Source organism: Penicillium expansum, assembly GCF_000769745.1.
Source record: "Penicillium expansum strain MD-8 chromosome Unknown contig106, whole genome shotgun sequence".
Classification (NCBI taxonomy): domain Eukaryota; kingdom Fungi; phylum Ascomycota; class Eurotiomycetes; order Eurotiales; family Aspergillaceae; genus Penicillium; species Penicillium expansum.
Genome location: NW_015971230.1, coordinates 184,713 through 205,951, shown reverse-complemented (window position 1 = coordinate 205,951; position 21,239 = coordinate 184,713). Strand labels below are relative to the sequence as shown.

Sequence of the window (21,239 nt, the reverse complement as noted above, 5' to 3'; positions counted from 1 at the left end):
TTGTACCTTCCAAGTGCGATCACATTCGTGTTGATCGAAGGATCTTCTTGAATGGATGACATGGTGAGATGGGATGGGGAAGTGGGTGATCCGTTGACACGTCCGGTTGGAACGGTCGCCTCAAGAGGTGGATGGCGCTCGTTGTGATTATGGGGTTGCAGTCGACCTCGACTTCATGGTGAATGAGCCATCCATCGGGGTCCTTGAAACCGAAGTGCACATGGAAAGTACTCAAATAGAGGAAGCTTCATCTCTTATTGTGGCGGGATTATTGAGAGGTCGCGGGGAATATGTTTGCAAGAGACTGGGCTAGATATCCACTTCCTCCATGGGAATGGATGTATATGGGCATGAGCTCATGCTGTGGTCCCCTAAGTGGAAGACCAGTTTACCAGTATGGAATCATGCAAAGGCTAGAGCCGAGCTGAGCCCTGTCGGGGACAATAGGTCATGATACCAACACCATAATTATATACAATCACAGGAAAGTCTAGCTTGAGATTGAAACGTGTCTTGCTCGGTGACGAAGTCCAAAGGTAGAGGGCAAAATGGGATATTGAATGGGCCTCACTTCTTCTTTACTCGGTGGTATACATGACATCCGTCCGCAGGGTGTACTTGACACCTCTAAACACATCATCTCCACCATGGAACAAGTTTCTTTGCTGGAAGATCAGAACAGATCCCGTCTTTGGAAAGACCCGAAGCGATTCCCTCCAGTTGAGCCCAGCCATAAATGAGGTTGCACCACCTAGAAGAGCTTCGTTCTTCTCCAAAGACTCTGTAGCCGAAGTACAACTCCCATCATCAACTTCAGCTTCCTCCGACTCGACTTCAGCAAGATTAATCTCCCAATTCTTTGCAAACAGCAAGTTAGTATTCTCCGCCCGCTCAATATGAGGAAGCAACTCCTCCATATCCTGTTCCCCTTCTCCATTCAAATACAAGTGAATAGTGTAAAGCGACTTCTCTAGCCCATCAGGTGTAACAAAACACCCGTCGCAATGATGCCGGAAATAATCACCCCCCTCATAACGCAGGAACCGAAGACGCTCATTCAGCCGACTGAGACAGAGCACTTCACCCCGTTTAGCTGGCCCAAGACCCGTAACTAGGGGCTTTCTCTGGACGCGGTCGAGTTCGCATTCGCGCATGAAAGGCATCATTCGGTCCAAGATTCTGGTTGCAAGATCGGGTGAATCCAATATGATCCGTCCGCTCTTCCGTGTGTCAATGGACATTACTTGTCTGCCGCCGCCGGCGTTGACCATTGCATGTTCCCATACGGGGGGCGAGAGGGTTGAGTCAGGGAGTTGACTTCTTGTTGATTCTTCTGCTAGACGAACGAGCTCTTTGCATTCGGCTTCGGTCATGAAGTTGTCCACTATAGCGGCGAAGTGGCCTTTGTATTCGGGGATCGGTGGGGATGTGCGCTCGAAATCGAGTTTGTGGAGGGCTGCGTTTGGGGCTGGACCCCGGAGGAAGCTATCTGAGATGTTCGGTACGGTCATTGTTGATATTGTGGCCTCATCAGCTGGTAATGTTTTAAATGCTTTTTTTTGGGGTGTTGGGGGCTGAGTTGTGTATACCCCACTTTTTGAGGCTCTGCTGGGGGCTGTAGCCTCGGCCAAGAATTATGATAGGCTCGGTAGTTTCGGGCTAGTATAGATAGGTGATGGGATTGAAAGGAAGTTGGTGACTATGAAGATCAAATATGATACATAATCACGGGAGTAGTCATGAAGTTCCATGGCCACCAATTGATGTTCCCTTCCAAGTACTTACACACACTTTATACCCGGGTTTCAATGCGTCCAACCCTTTTTGGGATGAGCGGCTTCTTAAATGGAAAATGCTACGTGAAATATTAAAGGATTCTAATATTACCTCAAATGCTGAGCCCTGGGTATTCCAACCATCTGCGCCGATGCCTATTTCGGACAGGCCGCGCCTGTTCTCACTTCACTCTAGACCTCTTACTTTGCTATCGTTCTCTCCCACTTCTCTCTCAACTTATCACATCGCCTTACCTTAGCAATCCCACTTTTCTCCCACCTTGCTATCACCTAGCGCGAAACAAATGCTGTCCACGGCCGCATCCACTACCTTTCAGAAGGCCAGTGCTCATGCACTGAGCTATTTTTCAACGTCGGCAACGCCATCTCCATTTAGTTCAATTTCTGTGGATATACACGGCTTCCTCAAGTCATCCCACCGTGTTGGAGGCCCTATACTGTGCTCACTCCCAGCTTTAAGCACTGGGAGGGCTCCTGGTATAAATGCCAGCCTTTCTTCAAAATTGAAAGACCATACAGCACATATTCTAAAAGAATTCCCACTTGAATTTATCTTTGTTACGCTGATTGGGCGCCGTTCCAAGGTTGACCGGGAACCAGAGCCTATCCCTACTATCCTTATTGTGATGCCAGATAAGCTAACCCTGACATCTGGTATATTGCTATAGGTCGTATTTATTTGGAGCTCGAAGGGGATATTCCCGGAATCTCCGTTGAGTTAATCGAAGAAAGGCTACATAGGGGGATCTATTGCTCCTCTGTGGGCAGTTCGCATCCGATCTCTCCGAAGTGGCCCTCAATTGTGGAATACATTTTGTCACACTGTGATATTCGCGAGTAGACCTCCTTGGAATGCTGGAGATACGGCATAGAAGAGCTACCTGTCACTGTTATTGTTAACATCCACAAAACAAGCACGAGCCTATCTATCACAGCAGCCCGGGATCTGCATAAAATCCTTGCGCTCTTTGACATGGGAGATGTGGATGTGCTATTTCAAAGAGATAGCTCGTGGGGAAACTGAAAGTTGGTAATGAATGTCATTCAACTGGGACAATGACCTTGATAGCCGACATCCAGAACGACATCCAGAACGACATCCAGAACGTCACCGGTGTTACCATGTGCGCGTTCGCCCGGTGCCAGATATCTGACCTATTCTGTTCTCATATATTTGCTTTGTCTTTACATCTCCGATTGAACAAGACTAATCATCCCGAGAGATGGAGTCACCAAGCTCCAGAGGTATCGTGCCTTGTGATTGCTAGGTAGCCGATACAGCCTTTATTCTTAGTTTATTTTACCATCCATTCAATTATCACTCCAGTCACGAATTGAACAATACTCGTACTACTCGCCTGTTTTCCCATATTCATCTAGCTAAAAAACCAATAAGATGCAGAATATCAAAAAAAGGACATCCAAACAGAATTGTAGAAAAGCCCTGAAACATAACAGCTCTTTTATCTTTTACAAATATATGTATAAATTAGATCACCGAGTAAAGAGGCCGCTGATGCGGCCGATCATTCTTATTCAATTACACTCTAGCTATGACAGGTTTTAAATCGGCGTATATCAGTCCTCATCTGAAAATCCATATATATTGACGAGCAAGTTCTATCACACTGGGTAATACCCCCAAACGATTGATAAAAAAGACATTTGCATCTCCTCAAAAGTCTCCTCAAACATACCCCTCGTCAGACATATCAGCCCTCTCGGTTCTGCTGCCTTTTCAAACCATGGATCCACTCGTTATTCGCTTGGAGAATCCAGCGAATCTCATCTTTGCATTGACCTCCAGGCAGCTTCAGTGCGTCGTCAACGGAAGTATGGAACTGGCAAAGCATCTAAAACTAATTAGTGATTATCCAGAAATTTCAAAAGTTGGTCTTGTAAAATGATAATACCTCGACGCACTGATCAATAGCTAGACTGCAGTGTTTGCATAAGGTTCCGTCACACCTGAAATTGGCATGCCTCAGAACTGGGTCTGTGTGGGAGGAAGCGGACTGGCTGGGCTCGCCACACGTACTCCACGCTTCTTGTTCGGCTTCCCTGGCCTTTCGGTTTGCGATGCGAGATGAACGTCTGAGGCGTTGATTTGCCTCGGCATGAATGCCGAAGAATTGAGATGGCTCGCTTATGCTGCTCATGGTGAATTCAAGGCGTGAAAGTTGCTTTGCAGATTGATACTGATATGTTCTGATATAGGTTGATCAAGTTTGACCATAAGCATTGGAAAATGGACTCCAGAGATTTTTATAGACCAAACGAGGCCGAGACATCGTGATGGAGAGCTCATTCTACAAAGAAACCTGCAGAATTGAGACAACGGAGAACTTGTTCCATCCAGTGTCTAGAACTTCCCAACCCAACAAAGCAACGTCTATTCGACCAGACGGGGCGCCTTAGAATTCCTTGCATATAGATCATCATGGAACTGCAGTGATTCTTATTCTTCAAAGCCGCAAGTTCATCAACAAAAAGCTGGTTTCAACTTGGACTCACTCAGAGTAAGACCGTTTACCAAGAGTCAAAGACATAGGCAGGATGGTGAAACAGCAATTCAAGACAGTTACAGGAAATTAAAGGTTTTTCATGCTGAATTACTCTTATCAAATATGCAAAGGAAATGGAATTAAAAAGCACAATGTTCCACCTCAGCAAGGATAACAGAAATTATTATGTAATCACTACAACAGCCACTTGTGGCGCAAGGTATTGTGGCTGGAGTTTCCTGATTGGTTCACGGCCCATCTCATCTCTCCCATCCTCTCCTTCTCGCATTACTGGAGCACCTTTAAGCAGCAAAATATCATTATCTTGATCCAACTTCAAAACACCCTCTCTTACTCAGGTTCTGGACATTTTTATCTTGACATTTCACTATATTACAGACAACACAGGGTGATCTTAATGCCCACAAAACAATCACTACGATACCTCGTTGTCTTTCGCCTTACTTGATTGTCCATTTCGCAAGTCAAGCGCCTATTCAAATATATAAATATATATATTACTCACCTCCCGAAGACCAAATTTCCGCATCTTTGGGGTGGATTTGACCATTTGATCAAATACCTCACCAAAAGCGATGTCAACCGCCCCGGCGATGGCTACTACCAACCAGAACTCCATCCAAGGGCCAGTAACCGGCAACAGTGATGCCTCAGGGCTGGACTCAGAGATAAAACTTGTTTCATCACTAGCAAAACTACAAGAACTCGAACGCAAGGTAAGTACATGAGCTGTTACAGCTCTGCCGCAAAATTAAGTTAACGAGATATCCAGATACATGAGCTGCGTGGATTCATGCCCCAGGGACTACTGGAGCCGCTGGTGCCTATTTCAAACCCAGATAAAGTGACACTCGGCAATCCAATCGCTGAAACTCCCCGGATCCTCCGGGCTAGTCTGGACGAGGCAGCACGCGCACGCGTTGCTGATGTCCAGCAATTTCAGTCCTTGTGGCGGGACCCGGAATTGACATCGGTATGGGCACATGTTGAATCACGCATCAAGGAAGCCAATGGTCAGCTTCTTCAGCCGACCGGGAAGTGGGAAAGAGATTATGACGTTCTTCTGGAAGAACTAGCACAGAAAGAAAAGTCAAAAGTAGATGAGCATCAGCGAGAGGATGAGGAGGCTGAACGTATTAAAGCGCAGTCTACTGAAGGCGAGTGGAAGAATGTTTTGGAGCGGTTTATTCAGCGGGATATGCCCGGTGTACGGGTAATCACAGGCCAGGATGAGACATCTCTAGCAATAGCACTTGTTAGAGCTGGTGTCGTCTTCCAGGTGAAAGGCGTATCTCTCCCTGGCTGCCCGGTCTCTGACTGGGAGATCTCGAGCAAAATCGCTGGCCGGTCACCCACAAAACTCGAGGATGCTATACTAGAATGTGTGAGGTCACGCCAGCGGAAATGGGACCTTGCTTTCTTGCTGGTATGATCTGTTCCTCACTCTGAAGGAGACTCCTGCTAATGCCGATGTAGGACATGATCTCTTCTTACGCGGATATCAAGCAAACACCATGCGTGAAGTGCAATCGTCTGACTGATAACGGCGCCCAACTGCCAACTCTCCGCCGCCCTCAGGCGAATCAACAGTCTGTTAATGGACCAGCACGTGTATACATATTTGATGCATTGCACTTTGGATGTGTCTGATTGAACCGTCTCCCTATATCAGCCTAACCCATTCTTGTTACTTAGAGGGGAATTTTGGAAGAACGTTAGCCCATTGGGAAATATCCATCTTATCTTGGTTTTGAGAAAAAAAACTGATTGGAATCATTCAAGCGAACTACTTGGATTTAACAAACACAATATCATCCAAATTATCCTCTCACCACCCCATATATCTCTCTCTCATTTTATTTCAAGCACAACTTCCCACCGCGTGTATTCCCTTCAATTCCCTTCAATTCCCTTCAATCCCCTTCAATCCCCGTGCTTCCCATAAATGCTATCGTGCCAAAATTCCGCTGGATACTCAACTCCATTCCGATCCCAATATCGCCTCGGCACACAATGCACCTCCTCCTTCCCAGTCCATTCCCCTCTCCGAGCCCTTCTCCCATTGCAATACTCAACAGCACTCCACGTCCCATGGTCCGGAACGTGATACTTCCTCGTGCGGAAATCATAGCGCTCCCCTGCAGGCCGCCGTGCCCAGGGTATTGGGTTGTAGCCTGACTCAGGGTCGTTGGGGTTGATCTCCCATCGGGACCATTCTTGCCTTGTAGTCCCGGACTGGGGTCGAGAGGGTGAATTTCTGGTCTTGTTTTTGGGCTGGTCGATTCGGCCCACGTAGATGTCTGGCCCTTTGCTTGTTAGGACATCAAAGATGCGCCAGCGGCGCGGCCAGTGTTTTGGGTTGCCGGGGCGGGGATCTTTGGGCCAGATCCAGCCTAGTTGGGAGGGCATTGTGTTTTCTTGGCTCCAAATATTCTTCTCGTGGTAGCTTGGAGGTTGATGTTGAGTGTGGAAGGCTTAGGATAGATGAAGTAGGCTGGAGTTGGTTTCATGGATTGGAGAGAAGGTAGAATGAGATTAAGTAGCTCTTTTTATATTATATGCCCTAAGGTCTCAGTCAATGAATGAACCACTTGAATAGCTTCCTGCAGCTTTCTTTATCTATAAGACAGATTCCAATTTCCAATTGTAAGAACTAAGACATCAGGCTTCCTTTTGTTTTCGTTTGTCTTTGCTCAATAATGGAAACAATCGCATGGGAAGTGGAAATGAACGCCTCAAAACTCACAATGAGGGGAATATCACGGCTGCGTGCATAGTATATACCCTTTACGCAAAAAGATGATTCAGACGCTCAACAACTAATGCACTTGGCCATCCAGCCAGTAGAAAGGCAGCAAGGCAGCGAGTTCTGCTTGCTTGCTTGCAGATAACAGAGTTATATTATGTATGCAAAGCCGAAAATACCACGAGGAAAGACATCTTCAATTGACCATGGCGGTTTATTATAGATAAAATCAACAGATAAGTGAAAGGACAAAATGCAAGAAGTGTACAAAAATTAAATAAAGTATCATGCAACGCCGTTCTCTTGCTATTATCGTAAATCCAAATCGCTTCAACAATGTAACGCCCCACAATGGAAAAATATGTTCATGATGAGTCAATTTGAGCGCACCGAGTGGGTGCTTTTCAAATGGTGAGGACGCCAGCACTTCCCGCAAACCAGGTGAACGAAGCGAAGGTGATCACGGCCATGCCGACAGTAAATTTGAGCGCCAGGCGACTGGTTTCGGACAGGGCACCGCTGCAGGTAGCGCACTTGAATTCTAGACAAGGTTAGCAGTCTATTGGAGCGAGAATTGTTGGTTTAAATACTCACCATTGAGTGGGGTGTAAGCCTGGGGGGTGTACATCCCGAAGACATAACCACCGTTCTGCGAGCTCAGGTATCCCGCGCTCGCGGTGTCGCTGATTTCCTTGCTGGCATCATAAACTATCAGAGTATACGACGCGGTAAGCAACGGAATGGTGGCCGATGATTGGTATTTTCCAGTATCCCACACGAGGCTTCCGGTTTGCTTCACGGTCATGTTGGAGCTGAGCGTATATGTCATCGAGTTCATACTGCACGAAGCCACGACGTTGACTGCAGACGGAGTGACCGACAGGGAGGTATAGTTCCACACAAATGTCACATCCTGGCCGATCTTGTAGTAGGTTGTGGAAGAGGAAGCGGGGGTGATCATGGACACGCCGCCAGCAGCGGCAGCAGGGTCAATGGAGATCGAGGATGTAGTAGTCTTGCTTTTTCCGGTCGTCTTTGTGCCAGTTGATGTGCCAGTCGTCCCCGAGTTGGTTCCAGTGCCTGTTGCAGTGTCGGTGTTTGTCCCGGTGCTTGTCCCGGTGTTTGTCCCAGTGTTTGTCCCAGTGGTGGTTCCGGCGTTGGTTCCGGTAGAGGTCCTGGACGCAGTGGAGGCGTCCGTGGTAGATTCAGAGGTTTCAGCGGTTGTTGTGTCTGTGGTGTCTGGGTCGTAGGTCAGCATCAAGGATAATGGCAAGGTCAGAGTCCTGAATTACCTGCTCGCTTATCCAAGGAGTCACCCAAAAATGCTCCATAGGGCCGCCATGGCCAAGCCGATGACATTGTTCCCAGCAACAGGATGGTGCAGAGCACACTCAAAATAAGAAACCGCATGTCGAAGGTTGAAAAGATTATCTGGAGGGTCAAAAATCAAGCGACCGAGATGTTACTCCTGGGCTGAAAGGTGGGCTAGACTGGTCACGCCCCTTGCACAACCCGGTGTGACTTGTCAAAAAAAAAAGAAGAAGGCCTTCTGTGTCAAAACAGGCTTATCGATTTGGTGTCCGTACCAAGCAATTTCGGTTGCTACGGAAGGACGATCACAAGGACGTGGAGTGCAGGATATGTTATTGATCCCTTGGCCAGTCTGGACGCTAAAACATGCAGATCTCGGAAATGTGGATTTTTGATTCGGAGCAACGATTGTAAATAGCTTCAAGGCAAACAGTGAACAGTAAACGAGTGTCTTCCCGGATAATTGAAGGAGGGAAAAAACCAGAGAAAGAGAAGATGCGATGTTTGAGCTGTATTGCGGGGCTAAGCCCAAACGGGTGGTGGCTATCAGATATGTGAGACATCGGCTATTTATAGTGGCTGACAACTATTTGGACTATCAGATGATTTATTGACTGGCTACAACATTATGTTATAGGAGATAACTAAGTGCATTAAGTCTAAGTTAAGGATCGTTCGGATTGGGCAACACAAAGGGTTGGTCTTTGCGAAAAGTAAGCAAAGTTGCCGCATATATCTACCTCTTAATAATGAGCATAAAGACCCTTGAATTTTATGAGCACCAATCATTTATTCTCATTTGCTAGCACAATAATTGCCTTTCATTTATCAGGTTGTATAAAATGACACTAAACTAAAACCCGGGGCTCCGTGCAATATATACTTCACCTGAACAGTTTCAGGGTGATGATATATTTAACAACTATGTACTTTAATGCAAACTAATACTAGGGAGATTGGTATTACTTGCCCATAATCATCAATCAAGGTACAGTACCTCTCCCTGAGTTTTTCCAAGCTCCAATCATCATTCCAAGGCTATAAAACCCAGATAAGCAACATGAGTGACCACCCGTAAACCATGACATAGTATAGTTACACAACACAACAAAACTCCAGAAAAGCTATATATCAATGACAAACTCCTTAACACTCAGCGGCATATGTCTTTTCGCTATCCGAGACATAATTACTGGAATCGATGTTTGACGTCAGCCATGGTGTAAACCGTCACACCTACAATACTGACCAACTAACCCAAAGTACATATCTACAATCGCCACCCAGCTACTGGTACCCAAGGTCGGGCATTACTTGGTTCCGCTTAAGAAGGTCCCCAAACGTGGGGGTGGCGATCTAACCACAACTGATGGCACCCAAAGACTATTGGGAACACAGGGATGGAATGGAATGGATGTGGAAATCTATAATTTGTGGGAAGAATTTGATATCAGAACATTCATAGGATATCCATGGATCCTCAATTGGATAACTAGCAGAATAATCAAGATATTATCAATTAAGACTTGACTTATACGCTGAAATAAGCCAATGAAAGTCCAGTAGAAGTTCCAAATTTTGAAGAGAACACAAACTAGAAGTCACGTATCACAATCTGGTATTCGCTACGAAATAAAAATCCAAAGTCCCTCTAAGCAGAGCTCTTGGGAACAGCATTGAGCTGAATCCTGTCACATCCGGCCGGGACAGCAGGCTCCTGAACAGTCTTGCTGAGGAAGTGCAAGTTGGGGAACAACTGGCCGGCCTCCATATCGGCGGGGCACCCTAAAAGAAAGGAGTCAGCCATGTGCAATAGGCACAATCATGTAGCGCTGGAAAGGAAAGGGAATATGATAAGAACTTACACAACCATCCGTCCCAGGTCTCACTAGGTCCCTCGACGCCGTGGCGGCCGACAGAGAAGCCCTTTGAGCCGCGAGTAGGGTTGATGCTGATCTGGGCGCGCTCCTTGCGGACGCCTATATGGTACCAATGCTGTTAGCAATCTGGGGTCGGGAAACAGTCACATTCAAAAGTAGACCAGGGATATCTTACCTCCCACATTGATCAGGTCCAGAGCCCAAGGGGCCTTAGTCTCGGTATCCAAGACGATGGTGCCGTTGACGAAGGAGAAGACGGCGGCACGGCTGGCCGGGGCTCCGGAGAAGATAGCTTCGTTATTGAGCGGGTCGCTGACCAGGCCGTGACCGACGGAGAGGTAAAGGTCGTTGTGGGAGCTGTTGCTAGCGCCGGAGGTCTTCAGGTTGAAGAGCTTCGGGGATGGGGCGGCGGCCACAGCGGTGGCTAGGAGAGCGACGGTGGCGAAGAACTTCATTTTGGGTGGTAGGTGAAGAAGTTTGGTTGGGGGGTGAATTCAAGTTATGATCGTTTGAGGGGTTTCGATTGTTTTTATATGTTTATTTCAAGAGAGGGGTAGGATTTTGACGGGGAAGTGACGCATTTATATGCTTTTTGATATCCATGGGAGACAGTCGATGAACACATGCTCCACGGTGGAGTATAGGGCTATCGGACTGTTTCGAGTGTCCAACGCTGATCCGGATTCCCCCTAGGTATCCTTGAGATCAAAATAGAAGCAGTCATGGGTAAAGCATCGCTAGACCTGTCGATTGATTGTTCTTCGACTTCGTTTTGACTCTGCACTCTGGCGATGTGGCTCTTATTCTGCCTTTCTTTGTTTTTCTTTGAAACATGCAAGGTCCTGGCTAACTTGAGCAGACATATCTGCTGCAGGATCTCGCTTGACCCACGCTACCGTATCAGAACCTGTATGTATGGGGTAAACGAAAGGACTAACCCACAGGATGCTGATTACAATCGACATCCAGGAAGTCACTAAGTGGGTACCTGACTGGCTATACCATCTAAGCCAGTCATGATTGTGATCGAGTGCAGATCACACCCACTGGTGCGTCTTCTATCCATCAATGGAAGCACCTCAAACAAGGATTCGTGACATCAATGACATGATTTTGCCCCTAGGATTGGGTTTCACAATGATATAAGATGAATTTTGTTTCACAAATGATTTTATAAAAAAGAAAAGGGTCAGGAATCATAGCGAAACCCCTTTGCCACCAAAGTACCAAAGTACGGATTAAAAGAAGTTGACAAACGAATGCCAAGATCGCGTGGAGCCTTTCCCCTGAATCCTGTCTGACTTGTCTATGAAATATCGGGCCGTTGCGACTCTACTTTGTACAAACGAAAATCCGTTGCCTATTCGGCTCGGTATATCCTCGCTTCGATATCCTTTTGCATCATTGATAATCTACACGAACTAGTCCCACCAGAAATAGAACACGGCCCACTAAAAACATTGAAGTTGAGAGTCACAAGAAATATTATTAGAATATGTAGCCCCTTTCTTTGAAATGTTACAGGGGGGAACATGATGTACTTGAAAATTGGCATGTTCTTTCATACTTGGCGTACATCATGGCCAGTCTATATGAACGCATGTGGCTTGAGTTAAACGGCAGCTTGCCTCTATCCGTGTTGAAATGCCTTGGTAATGTCCCACGGGGCGTTTTAAGCATCTGCCTAGTGGATACCATCTATACGACGGAGTGTGTATGTTGTACGATGTACTTATGTATGTCCATCGTCTTTCTGACTGTGCAATTGCATAAGGGTATCGGCATTGTCATTGTCATTCATCGTCTCGGGAAACTCACTATCGTACATGAACATCCCCATAGCAGAAAGAAAGATGGCATGTTCAATTTCTGCTTCGTAAGGGATGCCCTCAGTCCACAAATTTCATTACAAGCCTTCTCACCGTCCCCGATTAGTGGCATTCCGGGCAAATTCAGGCTTCAGAGTCCACCGACCCCGACGATCACGACCATGCTGAAGTGTCGCAACCTTCTTCAATGACTCCTGGAACTCAGCAACACGCTGCGGATTGGAGCAGTAATGATTGAAATGATGAACAATCGACTGCGATAGAGTCGGCCCACGCTGAGAGGCAAGGTAATCACGGATCAAGGGCATGAAATCTTTGCCGCGTGGCATACGTGCTGATGGACTATCGGAATCACTGGCTCTCTGTCCAGCAGCTGCGGCTGCAGCAGGGTTGAGCCTAGCCAACAGGTCCGAGGATGAGGGTCCTACCCCAGCAGGGCGAGCCGAGCTACCACCAGCCCGTGGATCTTCGCGGCCACCCATCCCAAAACGACCTGTCCAGGTGGGAAGTCCGATTGGGAGTGCCCGGGCAGTTTCTTCGGCTTTGCGGAGCTCTTCGGCGGCCTCGTTGGCGACGCGGCGAGCTTCGGCTTCGATCATCTTGGGATCTGCACGAAGGACTCGTTTGCCGTTCACGATCTGGTCGTGCTGCACTGCAGAGTGAACGCCAGAACGAGCGAAGATGCCATGCATAATGCGGTCTTCAGAGGTTTTAGCATTTTTCTCTTCTTCGGCCGCGTTTTGAAAGTTTTCGACATTGGCAATACCATTGATGTCGGTGATGTCGTCTTCCTCCTTGGGAACCGGGGCAGGCTTAATGCTCCTGCTGCTAGGGACATCTTTAGCCTCTTCCTGATATGTGACTTCAGCATTCTTGAAAAGTTTGGTCGTCTCCAACTCGTCGTCATTTTCATCCGTAAGAGTGAACAGATCATAAAGATCACTCAGCTGGAAACCTTCTCGTTGATGAGGATCACGGGTGATTTTATTTGTCAAGAATTGCTTAAAGATCTGGCGATGGTAGATCTTCTCTTCGATAGTGCCCTTGGTCATCAAGCGGAAGATGGTGACATCGCGCTTTTGGCCCAGACGCCATGCGCGCTCTCGCGCCTGCAAGTCAGTCGATGGGTTCCAATCGGGATCGTAGATAATGACACGGTCAGCACCTGTCAGATTCACTCCGATCCCGCCCACACGAGTGGTGAGTAAAAAAACGTGGATATCGGGGTTGTTGTTGAATTCGTCAACCAGATTCTGTCGCTCCTTGATTGGGGTAGTCCCGTCCATTCGACGGTAATTAAATCCACCCAACACCCCAAGGAATTTCTCAATGATGTCTAGCATCAGGCGGCCCTGGGTAAAAAGCAGGGTTTTGTGGCCAGTATCTCTCCAGACCTCAAGCAAACCCTTCAAAACCTTCATCTTGCCAGACCGCTCTGCGTCGCCATAGTCCGCCTCGCGAGAGCGCAAGGTATGGTCTGCCAAATCTGGGTGATTGCTAATCTTGCGCAGGATATCAATGCCATACAAAGAGTTTCTTTTCCCTCGTACAATGGACTTCATGTCATCTGAGCCAAGGAACCTCTTGTAGATGGTCCGCTGGAGTTGGGTCAATTTACAGAAAATAACCTGTTCGCTTTTCATCGGCAGATCAGATGTTACATCCGCCTTGAACCGCTGGAGCAGATAAGGGCTGATGGCATCTTTGAGAGTTTCTGCGCATTTTGCAGCAGTCTGCACTTGAAGGTTTGATGCAGATGCATACCCACCCTGACGGATGGGGATCTCAAACTGATTTTTGAATGTAACCAGGTTCCCCAGGCGCATTGGAAACACAAAATCAAATAGGGACCAAAGATCCACTAGGCTGTTTTGCATTGGAGTTCCCGAAAGGATGATGCGGTGCGGGGTGCGGAGTTCTTTGCAGCTGAATGTGATACCGGCATCTGGATTGCGGATTTTATGACCTTCGTCAAGAATAGCACAGCCCCATTCAACGTCAACAAGAGCATCTGCATAGGACTGCAGACCTGAGTATGTAGTGACGAGGACGTGTCCCTCCTCGGTGACACGCTTGATGATTTTTTTAGCCGCTTTCTGACCAGCAGATAAGTGACGAGAGTTGCGGCTGCCCATCATTTCTGATGAAAGCGCATTTTCCCGACTGCTTTCCTTGCCAAGGTTGATCATTCCACTGCCTGATGAGTGCAGGATGGAAACACGGAAGGGTGGCCACCAGCGGTGAAACTCATTAACCCACTGTTTCATAAGAGTTGCAGGGCAAACAACGATGGCAGGTTTGGTGAGCTTCTTGCTATGATGCAATGCCGCAAGATAAGAAATCGCCTGGATAGTTTTCCCCAGCCCCATCTCGTCTCCGATGATTCCACCAACAGTTTGCTGGTGCAACTCCCAAAGCCACTGGACTCCAATTTTTTGGTAGGGAAATAGGAAGCGGCTGATGTCTCCAGGGACCCGTAGTCCATTGTCAAGTTCCATGGCTGGTTCAGTGGGATGTGGCTTAAGCCACTCCTCTTCTTCATTCAGCCCATCTTCGACAGAGTCACTGTCAGCGTGCTGTCGAGCAGAGCTTCGCCGACTGATCCATTCCTGAACGCGAGACTGATATACTGTCTCATTTCCATCATCGACCCCACTCAGATCTTCAAGCTCAGTGGTAGCTTTCACTTGCTTGCGTTTGCGACTCGGCTTGGTCTCAGGGAGAGTATCAGGCATAAACTCTTCGCCCTCGGATGTAGCGTCAGCTTCAGAGGCAACATAACTTGCCTCAGAATCCGCTCCCGGGGAGCTGCGACGATCCACCTTCCTCCGCTTGCTTTTGATTTCGCTGATCTCATCAAAGTCAAAGTCTGGGCGCGCAAGGTTTCGGTGGGATGCGGTTGGCTGATGTTTGGCTTGTTCGCGCTCCTCCTCCTCATACTGCTGGTCCTCGGTATCAACAAGTGCATCATGAAGATTAGCAAGTGGTCCATCTCTAGAGCCCTCTTGCATCAATGCGAACGGGGTGATCTTTCCGGTTCGCAGGAGATAGTCGCGGCGGGACTCATTCGGCTGTCGCCCGGAACCATGCGCCACCGTCGAATTGCCCTGCGACTCGCGCCTCTCATCAATGCGCTGTTGTATGTCCTTCAGGTCTTTCCCTAGATCGGCCTTGCGCACCTGCAGCCTTTTCAGCTCATTTTCGACCCGATGGCGAGTAGCGGCTCCGACGGGCTGTGTCAAGCGGTGCTGCGCTTGGCGGACCTGCGAATCGACCCGTCTGCGAACTCAGTTAGTAATGCCACCAGATATCAGGGCACATGTTCTTACTCCCGATCCACAAGGGCTTTCTCAAGCCGCTTAATGTCATTCTCTTCTGCTTTATCCGCCAGAGCTTTATCAGCCTGAAAAAAAGAGAAATGTGAGCCCAAAGTGATAGCCAGTTGACAACTGGGTCATACCTGGCGAGTGATATCTCTTTCGAGATCATCCTGGTCGCGAACATCTGCTTGGAGGTCACGCAGACGACTCGCCTCCTCGTTTGTAGACATTGTGAAAGTTGTCCAAATAAAGATTTATTAAGTGAAAATAAGTGAGAGACTAAAAGACTTTGTATAGGGCCAGTTGGAACATGGTGATTGCTCCAAGAGCAAATATAATAGTATAATAGCACAGGCAGCAATAAGTCTAGATGAATAGCACTCAATCTAGATCTCCATCAAAGCCAATGGCACAATCAGCTACCGCCTATGACACCGCTCACGTGAATGAATGACTCATTGAAAGATTAGGTAATCTTTTCATTACATTACGAGGTCCCCGGGGCCAAGGTCTGGACTCTGGACCGGTACTCGAACCTTGAAATCTATATACATATATATACGGAGTACATGGTGTGGAAATACGCCATTCTGGTTCCTTGTTGGCAGACTGGAGTTACACAAGGCCGCCAAGGATTGATTAATTGCGAGCTATCTCACAGGGGATCAAAGATGGTAACGCGCTTTACATCTCCATGCCGTATCTCTAACATTCCGAGGCGGCTGGGGACTTGGATGGCCGGTATGAGAATGAGTATGGTTGAGCTGAGCTTAAGCTTCTGTTCAAAAAAATTCAACAGGAAGTTCTTCTAGAATCCCTGTTGTGTGCATTTGAAAAGTTGGGAAAGTGGTGCCTTGATTTTATACAGCAAAATTCGTAGTGAATGTTTCGAGCGAGCACAGCATCTAGCTCGTTGCGATGATCTGTGAAATTGATAGGTATTCGTCCAACACCCAGCCGCTGAATGGAGATGAGGTTCCTGGGGTTGGATAAAAGCTCAACGCGTGAGCACTAGCCAAAAAAGGGTGCATACCCGGCGACATTGGGAAGGATGATTAGACTGGAGAAAAGACCGTCCTAAATAGGATTAGGTGCAAAAAGGAGAAATAGCCTAAACAAACATCTGAAATTAGATCTGAAGCCAAGTAGATTAGATTATGAAAGAGATGCAAAGGAAGAGACAGAATGACTATAGCCATATGTTTTCACCTAGGGACCAATATAGGCCTGTTTTCCCCTTCATCGACTGTGGGAAATCGTTGTGCCATCTCCTACATAATCCACTAGATCAAATCAATTTGGCTATGTTTAAAGAGTGCTAAAGGGACTGCTAAAACATTGTTGTGATTAAAATGATTGAAATTGCTTTGTGTTGATGATATATATCTATCTCCATATCTCCATATCTCTATATCTCTATATATTCAGAATACCATGTGATTAGTTGCAATGAGACGATCAACTCCCAAGTTTTGGGTTCCCAGCCTAACTATGGACTCGATGACGTCGCAGCAGCAGTCTATAAAAGACCATAAATAAGATACCCTGTAGTTCATTTAACCCATCTAATCCATTTTACATTGATACAAATCTGTTGAGCTCCGTAGAATTAAATCAAACTAGTTGCCAAAAACACAGGTGCTCAGTTGGTTATGAAATGGAGTGTGTCGATCATGTGAAAAGAGAGTCACGTCGCCAAGGGGACCACAATCCAGTGCGAATATCGAGATTGTAGCATCAAGGTCATAAATATATCTGTGTATATTGTATAGTATATGAGTAAAGATAGAATACCCCTAAAAGTAAGTAAGTATGTATATAGAGAAAAGAAATCATATGTAGATTCCGGATTGGCTAGCAAAGTTCACCTCCACTTCCTTAGAACTCATCTCTCCCCCTCTTCGTGATCTCTGGGTTTATACTAAGTAACTATCTCTATGCATCGATGAGCCAATTTATTGTGTTACATAGTTTCTGTCGATGCTAACTGTGTCTTTGATTTCTCGTTTTCACCGGTTTCCAAGACAAGTTTATTGACTTGGCTAACCCCCCCAGCCGCCTACGTCTACTGCGTCGCAACCAAATTGCGACCGCCCCCCCTCTCCCCTTCAAAACTTGTCTTCACCAACAATTCCTCAGATGATGAAACATAGCACGACCTCATTTTAACGCCAATTCCCTACTTTTCATCCTCTATCCCCTGAACCCCGTCAAGACTCGCCTCGAACCTGCGGTCGCATTACAAGTTATAAGTGCCGTCCCCGCTGGCATCCCACGGACCCTGATCGCAGTGCTCGAGACGAACACGGACCTCGAATCCATTTGTTGGCCCAAAAAGAGGGTTTTCACAAAATGGATCCTGGGTGGCAGCCTTACCAAGATCCTTTGATGGGCCACCCTGCGCAGTTCAATACTGCGTTGGCATCTCATCCTCAGCAACTAGCCTCGAAATACGGTCAGTCATCACAGTCACAGCCGCCCGTCGGATACACCTACGAGGCATTCCAGACTCCCGGCACAACATCCAAAGCCCCTTCGGCTGGCTCAAATTCCAAAACTGTCTCCATGGCTTCCTCCCCCACCGCCACGCCACGTACTCGGGATTATGTCACCGATGCGGATACTACCATGGAGGATGCTGACCCGTACAACCGGGCGAAGTATCCCTCGAGGCCAAACCACAACCGCGCCTCATCACAATTCATGAATCAGGCAGAGGAATCATCGGCTGCCCGCAGATACTCCCCGGGGAATGTTCTTTCGCCGCCGATGTCATATCCAACCAGTCCTGGCAAGTCCCAAGGCTCCTATGGATTCCCATCCGCTCCCCAGAGTGCTTCCCGCCGGTCCCCTGCGAAACCAGAATATGCATCACCGCCACAAGGATTTCAATCGCCGCCATGTGAGTTGCATCTCGATCACTTGTTCGGCCATCCCCCGTTCGCTAACATTTGGGCAGCCAACCGGGCCCCTAGACTCCCTCCTCTTCAAGCCGGTGACCTTAGCCCAGATCAGTACTACCCACCGTCCGCATCTTCACACATGAGTCCAGGTTTTGGTCCAGGGTCGCGATCTCCGCGGTCCGGCTCGCTGCCATCTCAGGCCCCTCTAGTGCCCGGTCGCGGTCCCGTTCCCAAGTTCCAAAAGATCCAGTCTGTGCAAGAATTGAAGCCGCGCATGAATATACAGCCCGCATATCGGCGCGCTAATCCAGAGGGTGGATTCATCAGCGTGAGTCCCCAGCAAACCTCACCCTGCGGTCGCTTTGACTAACCAGTTCAGCCCCTTCAATCGTTGACAACTCACCTACCGGCTACGTACCGCATATGCAACCCTGGCTTCAATTATGAGTCTTCGAGAAATCCGCGACGAGTATTGACCAAACCCAGCAAAGGAGTCAAGAATGATGGGTATGACAACGAGGATAGTGATTATATCCTTTACGTCAACGATATCCTTGGAAGCGAGGAAGCCGGTCACAAGTATGCCCCCGATCTCCCCTGGATATTCGACCCCTGGGCTGACAATCATTTCTCCTTCCGATCTAGAAATCGATACCTCATTCTCGATGTTCTAGGTCAGGGTACCTTCGGCCAAGTCGTAAAATGCCAGAACTTGAAAACGGGAGAAGTAGTGGCTGTCAAAGTAATCAAGAACAAGACTGCCTACTTCAACCAGAGTATGATGGAAGTTTCTGTCTTGGATCTTGTATGGCATATATCCTCAACCCTTATCGTTTGGACCCCTGCTGATTCCCCGCAGCTCAACAGCAAATATGACAAGAACGACGATCACCACCTGCTTCGTCTCAAGGACACATTTATCCACCGTCAGCATTTGTGTCTCGCATTTGAATTGCTCAGTGTCAATCTTTATGAGCTGATCAAACAAAACCAATTCCGTGGATTGAGCACTACTCTTGTCCGGGTGTTTGCCCAACAACTGCTAAATGCCTTGAGCCTGTTGAACAAAGCGCATCTGATCCACTGTGATTTGAAGCCAGAGAATATTCTTCTGAAAAAGTTAGTATGGCCGGTTAGTTTTCAGGGTCAGTCTCTAACTATTCACAGCCTCGAGAGCCCAATCATCAAGGTCATTGACTTCGGTTCTGCATGTGATGAACGCCAGACTGTCTACACCTACATTCAATCGCGCTTTTACCGATCTCCAGAAGTACTATTGGGTTTGCCGTACGTACTTTAGTCTAACCTGTGTTGTTCCTTGTTAATATTTCTTAGGTACTCATCTGCCATTGACATGTGGTCTCTTGGGTGTATTGTGGTGGAACTCTTCCTGGGTCTACCTCTGTTCCCCGGCTCTTCGGAGTACAATCAAGTTTGTCGAATCGTCGAGATGCTGGGTATCCCACCAACATGGATGTTGGAGATGGGCAAGCAGTCGGGAGAATTTTTCGAAAAGACGCAGGACGAGTTTGGAAGAAAGACGTACCGCCTCAAGAGCCTGGAGCAGTATTCCCGAGAGCACAACACAAAGGAACAGCCGAGCAAGAAATATTTCTCAGCCTCAACACTGGAGGAGATTATCCGAAGTTACCCAATGCCTCGGAAGAACATGAAGCAAGCAGAGGTTGATCGAGGTAGGTTTTGTTTTTTTTCCCCCTCTTATATATTCACCCAGAGACTTGACTAACCATTGCAGAACTGAACAATCGGATTGCTTTTATCGACTTTGTGCGGGGACTCCTGTCGATCAATCCCCTCGAGCGATGGTCACCCCAACAAGCCAAGCTGCACCCGTTCATCACCCAGCAGAAGTTCACGGGCCCCTTCATGCCACCGATGAATCTCAAGTATTCGACGGCTAATAAGCCAGCTCCGGGAGTTCAACAACAACAGCAGGCCGAAGCTGCTAGCAAACAAAGAGCAGCTCAGGCGGCGCATGCGCAAAATGCCTATGCTGTGCAGATGAACCAATTCCATACTCCACCTCAGCCCCAGCCCCAGCCTCAAGCCCCGCCCATGTACAATGGCATGTACCAACAAGCTGCACCGCCTCCTCCATACCCTACCCAGCAGCCACCTGGCTACGGTCATCAAATGGGAATGATGCCGGGCAACCAGGTACCCCCTCAAAGTCTCTACGCGCAGGCGACCACGCGAGCAGGTCGTCAACGAGCATCCACCATGGACCCTAACGGAGGAATTCCGACTACCATTCAACGAGTCGCTAGCCACCTAGACCCCAACGCACCGATTCGATTGCAGCCCAGCCCTGCATACTATCCACCTCCTCCTGATGGGTACGTCGATGCTAACGCCAGTCAACGGCGTCGTGGGAGTCGAGCGGGTAATGGGAATGGGAATGGGAACCAACGTAACCGGGATTTCATTCGCACTCTCGAAGACGGTGTGCTCAGCGAAGGATACATGGGTCAGAACCAATGGCACTAGGATATCGGAGCAACAGGGTATTCCCCATGCCCGGCGTTCCCTACAACTCGGGAGCGGGCATACTGATATATGATATGTTGTCAACGGGCGTCAATGACCCCCAAGGCATTGTGTTTGTAAGCCTTGCTCTGGTGACCCATTCCTTGCCAGCCAACCTGTTCTTATATGGCCGGCTCTTGTAGGTATGAGTCAACAAAAAGACCCCTTCAGTGGGTCAACGTGGTCTACAATGGTCTCGGACCGCTGATACACGATCCGCATTGCTCCTTTGCGCTAGATCGACCCGCACGCTTACTCACCGTGAGTTGTGCCCATCAGTGGCCAAATCCTTTGCCGCGAGATATCACTCCCCGCATCATCACTATTTCATTACGTCTCATTACGTTTCTTGCTGTGTTACGATCCCAATTATGTTTCTGCA

General features: G+C 47.9%; 7 protein-coding genes across 7 annotated transcripts; 2 read left to right on the top strand and 5 right to left on the bottom strand.

Annotated features, from left to right (window-relative positions):
* Nucleotides 1–578: 578 nt before the first annotated feature.
* On the bottom strand, nt 579–1,511 carry PEX2_034850 (uncharacterized protein; the record flags this gene model as incomplete). Its single annotated transcript, XM_016740760.1, has 1 exon — nt 579–1,511. The coding sequence occupies one exon, from the start codon at nt 1,509–1,511 to the stop codon at nt 579–581; it is 933 nt and encodes a 310-aa protein (XP_016601373.1).
* Nucleotides 1,512–4,896: 3,385 nt separating this feature from the next.
* Nucleotides 4,897–5,971, top strand: PEX2_034840 (RNA polymerase II mediator complex subunit MED27 domain-containing protein; the record flags this gene model as incomplete). The annotated part of the gene is made up of 3 exons (XM_016740759.1): nt 4,897–5,037; nt 5,094–5,747; nt 5,798–5,971. The coding sequence occupies 3 exons, from the start codon at nt 4,897–4,899 to the stop codon at nt 5,969–5,971; spliced, it is 969 nt and encodes a 322-aa protein (XP_016601372.1).
* Nucleotides 5,972–6,244: 273 nt separating this feature from the next.
* PEX2_034830 (uncharacterized protein) lies at nt 6,245–6,730 on the bottom strand (the record flags this gene model as incomplete). The annotated part of the gene is made up of 1 exon (XM_016740758.1): nt 6,245–6,730. One exon carries the CDS (start codon nt 6,728–6,730, stop codon nt 6,245–6,247), a length of 486 nt encoding a protein of 161 aa, XP_016601371.1.
* Nucleotides 6,731–7,471: 741 nt separating this feature from the next.
* PEX2_034820 (uncharacterized protein) lies at nt 7,472–8,325 on the bottom strand (the record flags this gene model as incomplete). Its single annotated transcript, XM_016740757.1, has 2 exons — nt 7,472–7,608; nt 7,662–8,325. The coding sequence occupies 2 exons, from the start codon at nt 8,323–8,325 to the stop codon at nt 7,472–7,474; spliced, it is 801 nt and encodes a 266-aa protein (XP_016601370.1).
* A 1,704-nt stretch (nt 8,326–10,029) lies between these two features.
* Nucleotides 10,030–10,713, bottom strand: PEX2_034810 (uncharacterized protein; the record flags this gene model as incomplete). The annotated part of the gene is made up of 3 exons (XM_016740756.1): nt 10,030–10,163; nt 10,244–10,357; nt 10,434–10,713. The coding sequence occupies 3 exons, from the start codon at nt 10,711–10,713 to the stop codon at nt 10,030–10,032; spliced, it is 528 nt and encodes a 175-aa protein (XP_016601369.1).
* A 1,463-nt stretch (nt 10,714–12,176) lies between these two features.
* On the bottom strand, nt 12,177–15,637 carry PEX2_034800 (DNA-dependent ATPase RAD26; the record flags this gene model as incomplete). The annotated part of the gene is made up of 3 exons (XM_016740755.1): nt 12,177–15,366; nt 15,417–15,490; nt 15,548–15,637. 3 exons carry the CDS (start codon nt 15,635–15,637, stop codon nt 12,177–12,179), a joined length of 3,354 nt encoding a protein of 1,117 aa, XP_016601368.1.
* Nucleotides 15,638–17,759: 2,122 nt separating this feature from the next.
* PEX2_034790 (putative protein kinase Yak1) lies at nt 17,760–20,818 on the top strand (the record flags this gene model as incomplete). Its single annotated transcript, XM_016740754.1, has 7 exons — nt 17,760–18,309; nt 18,367–18,638; nt 18,690–19,115; nt 19,170–19,429; nt 19,478–19,597; nt 19,646–20,004; nt 20,067–20,818. The coding sequence occupies 7 exons, from the start codon at nt 17,760–17,762 to the stop codon at nt 20,816–20,818; spliced, it is 2,739 nt and encodes a 912-aa protein (XP_016601367.1).
* Nucleotides 20,819–21,239: the final 421 nt, after the last annotated feature.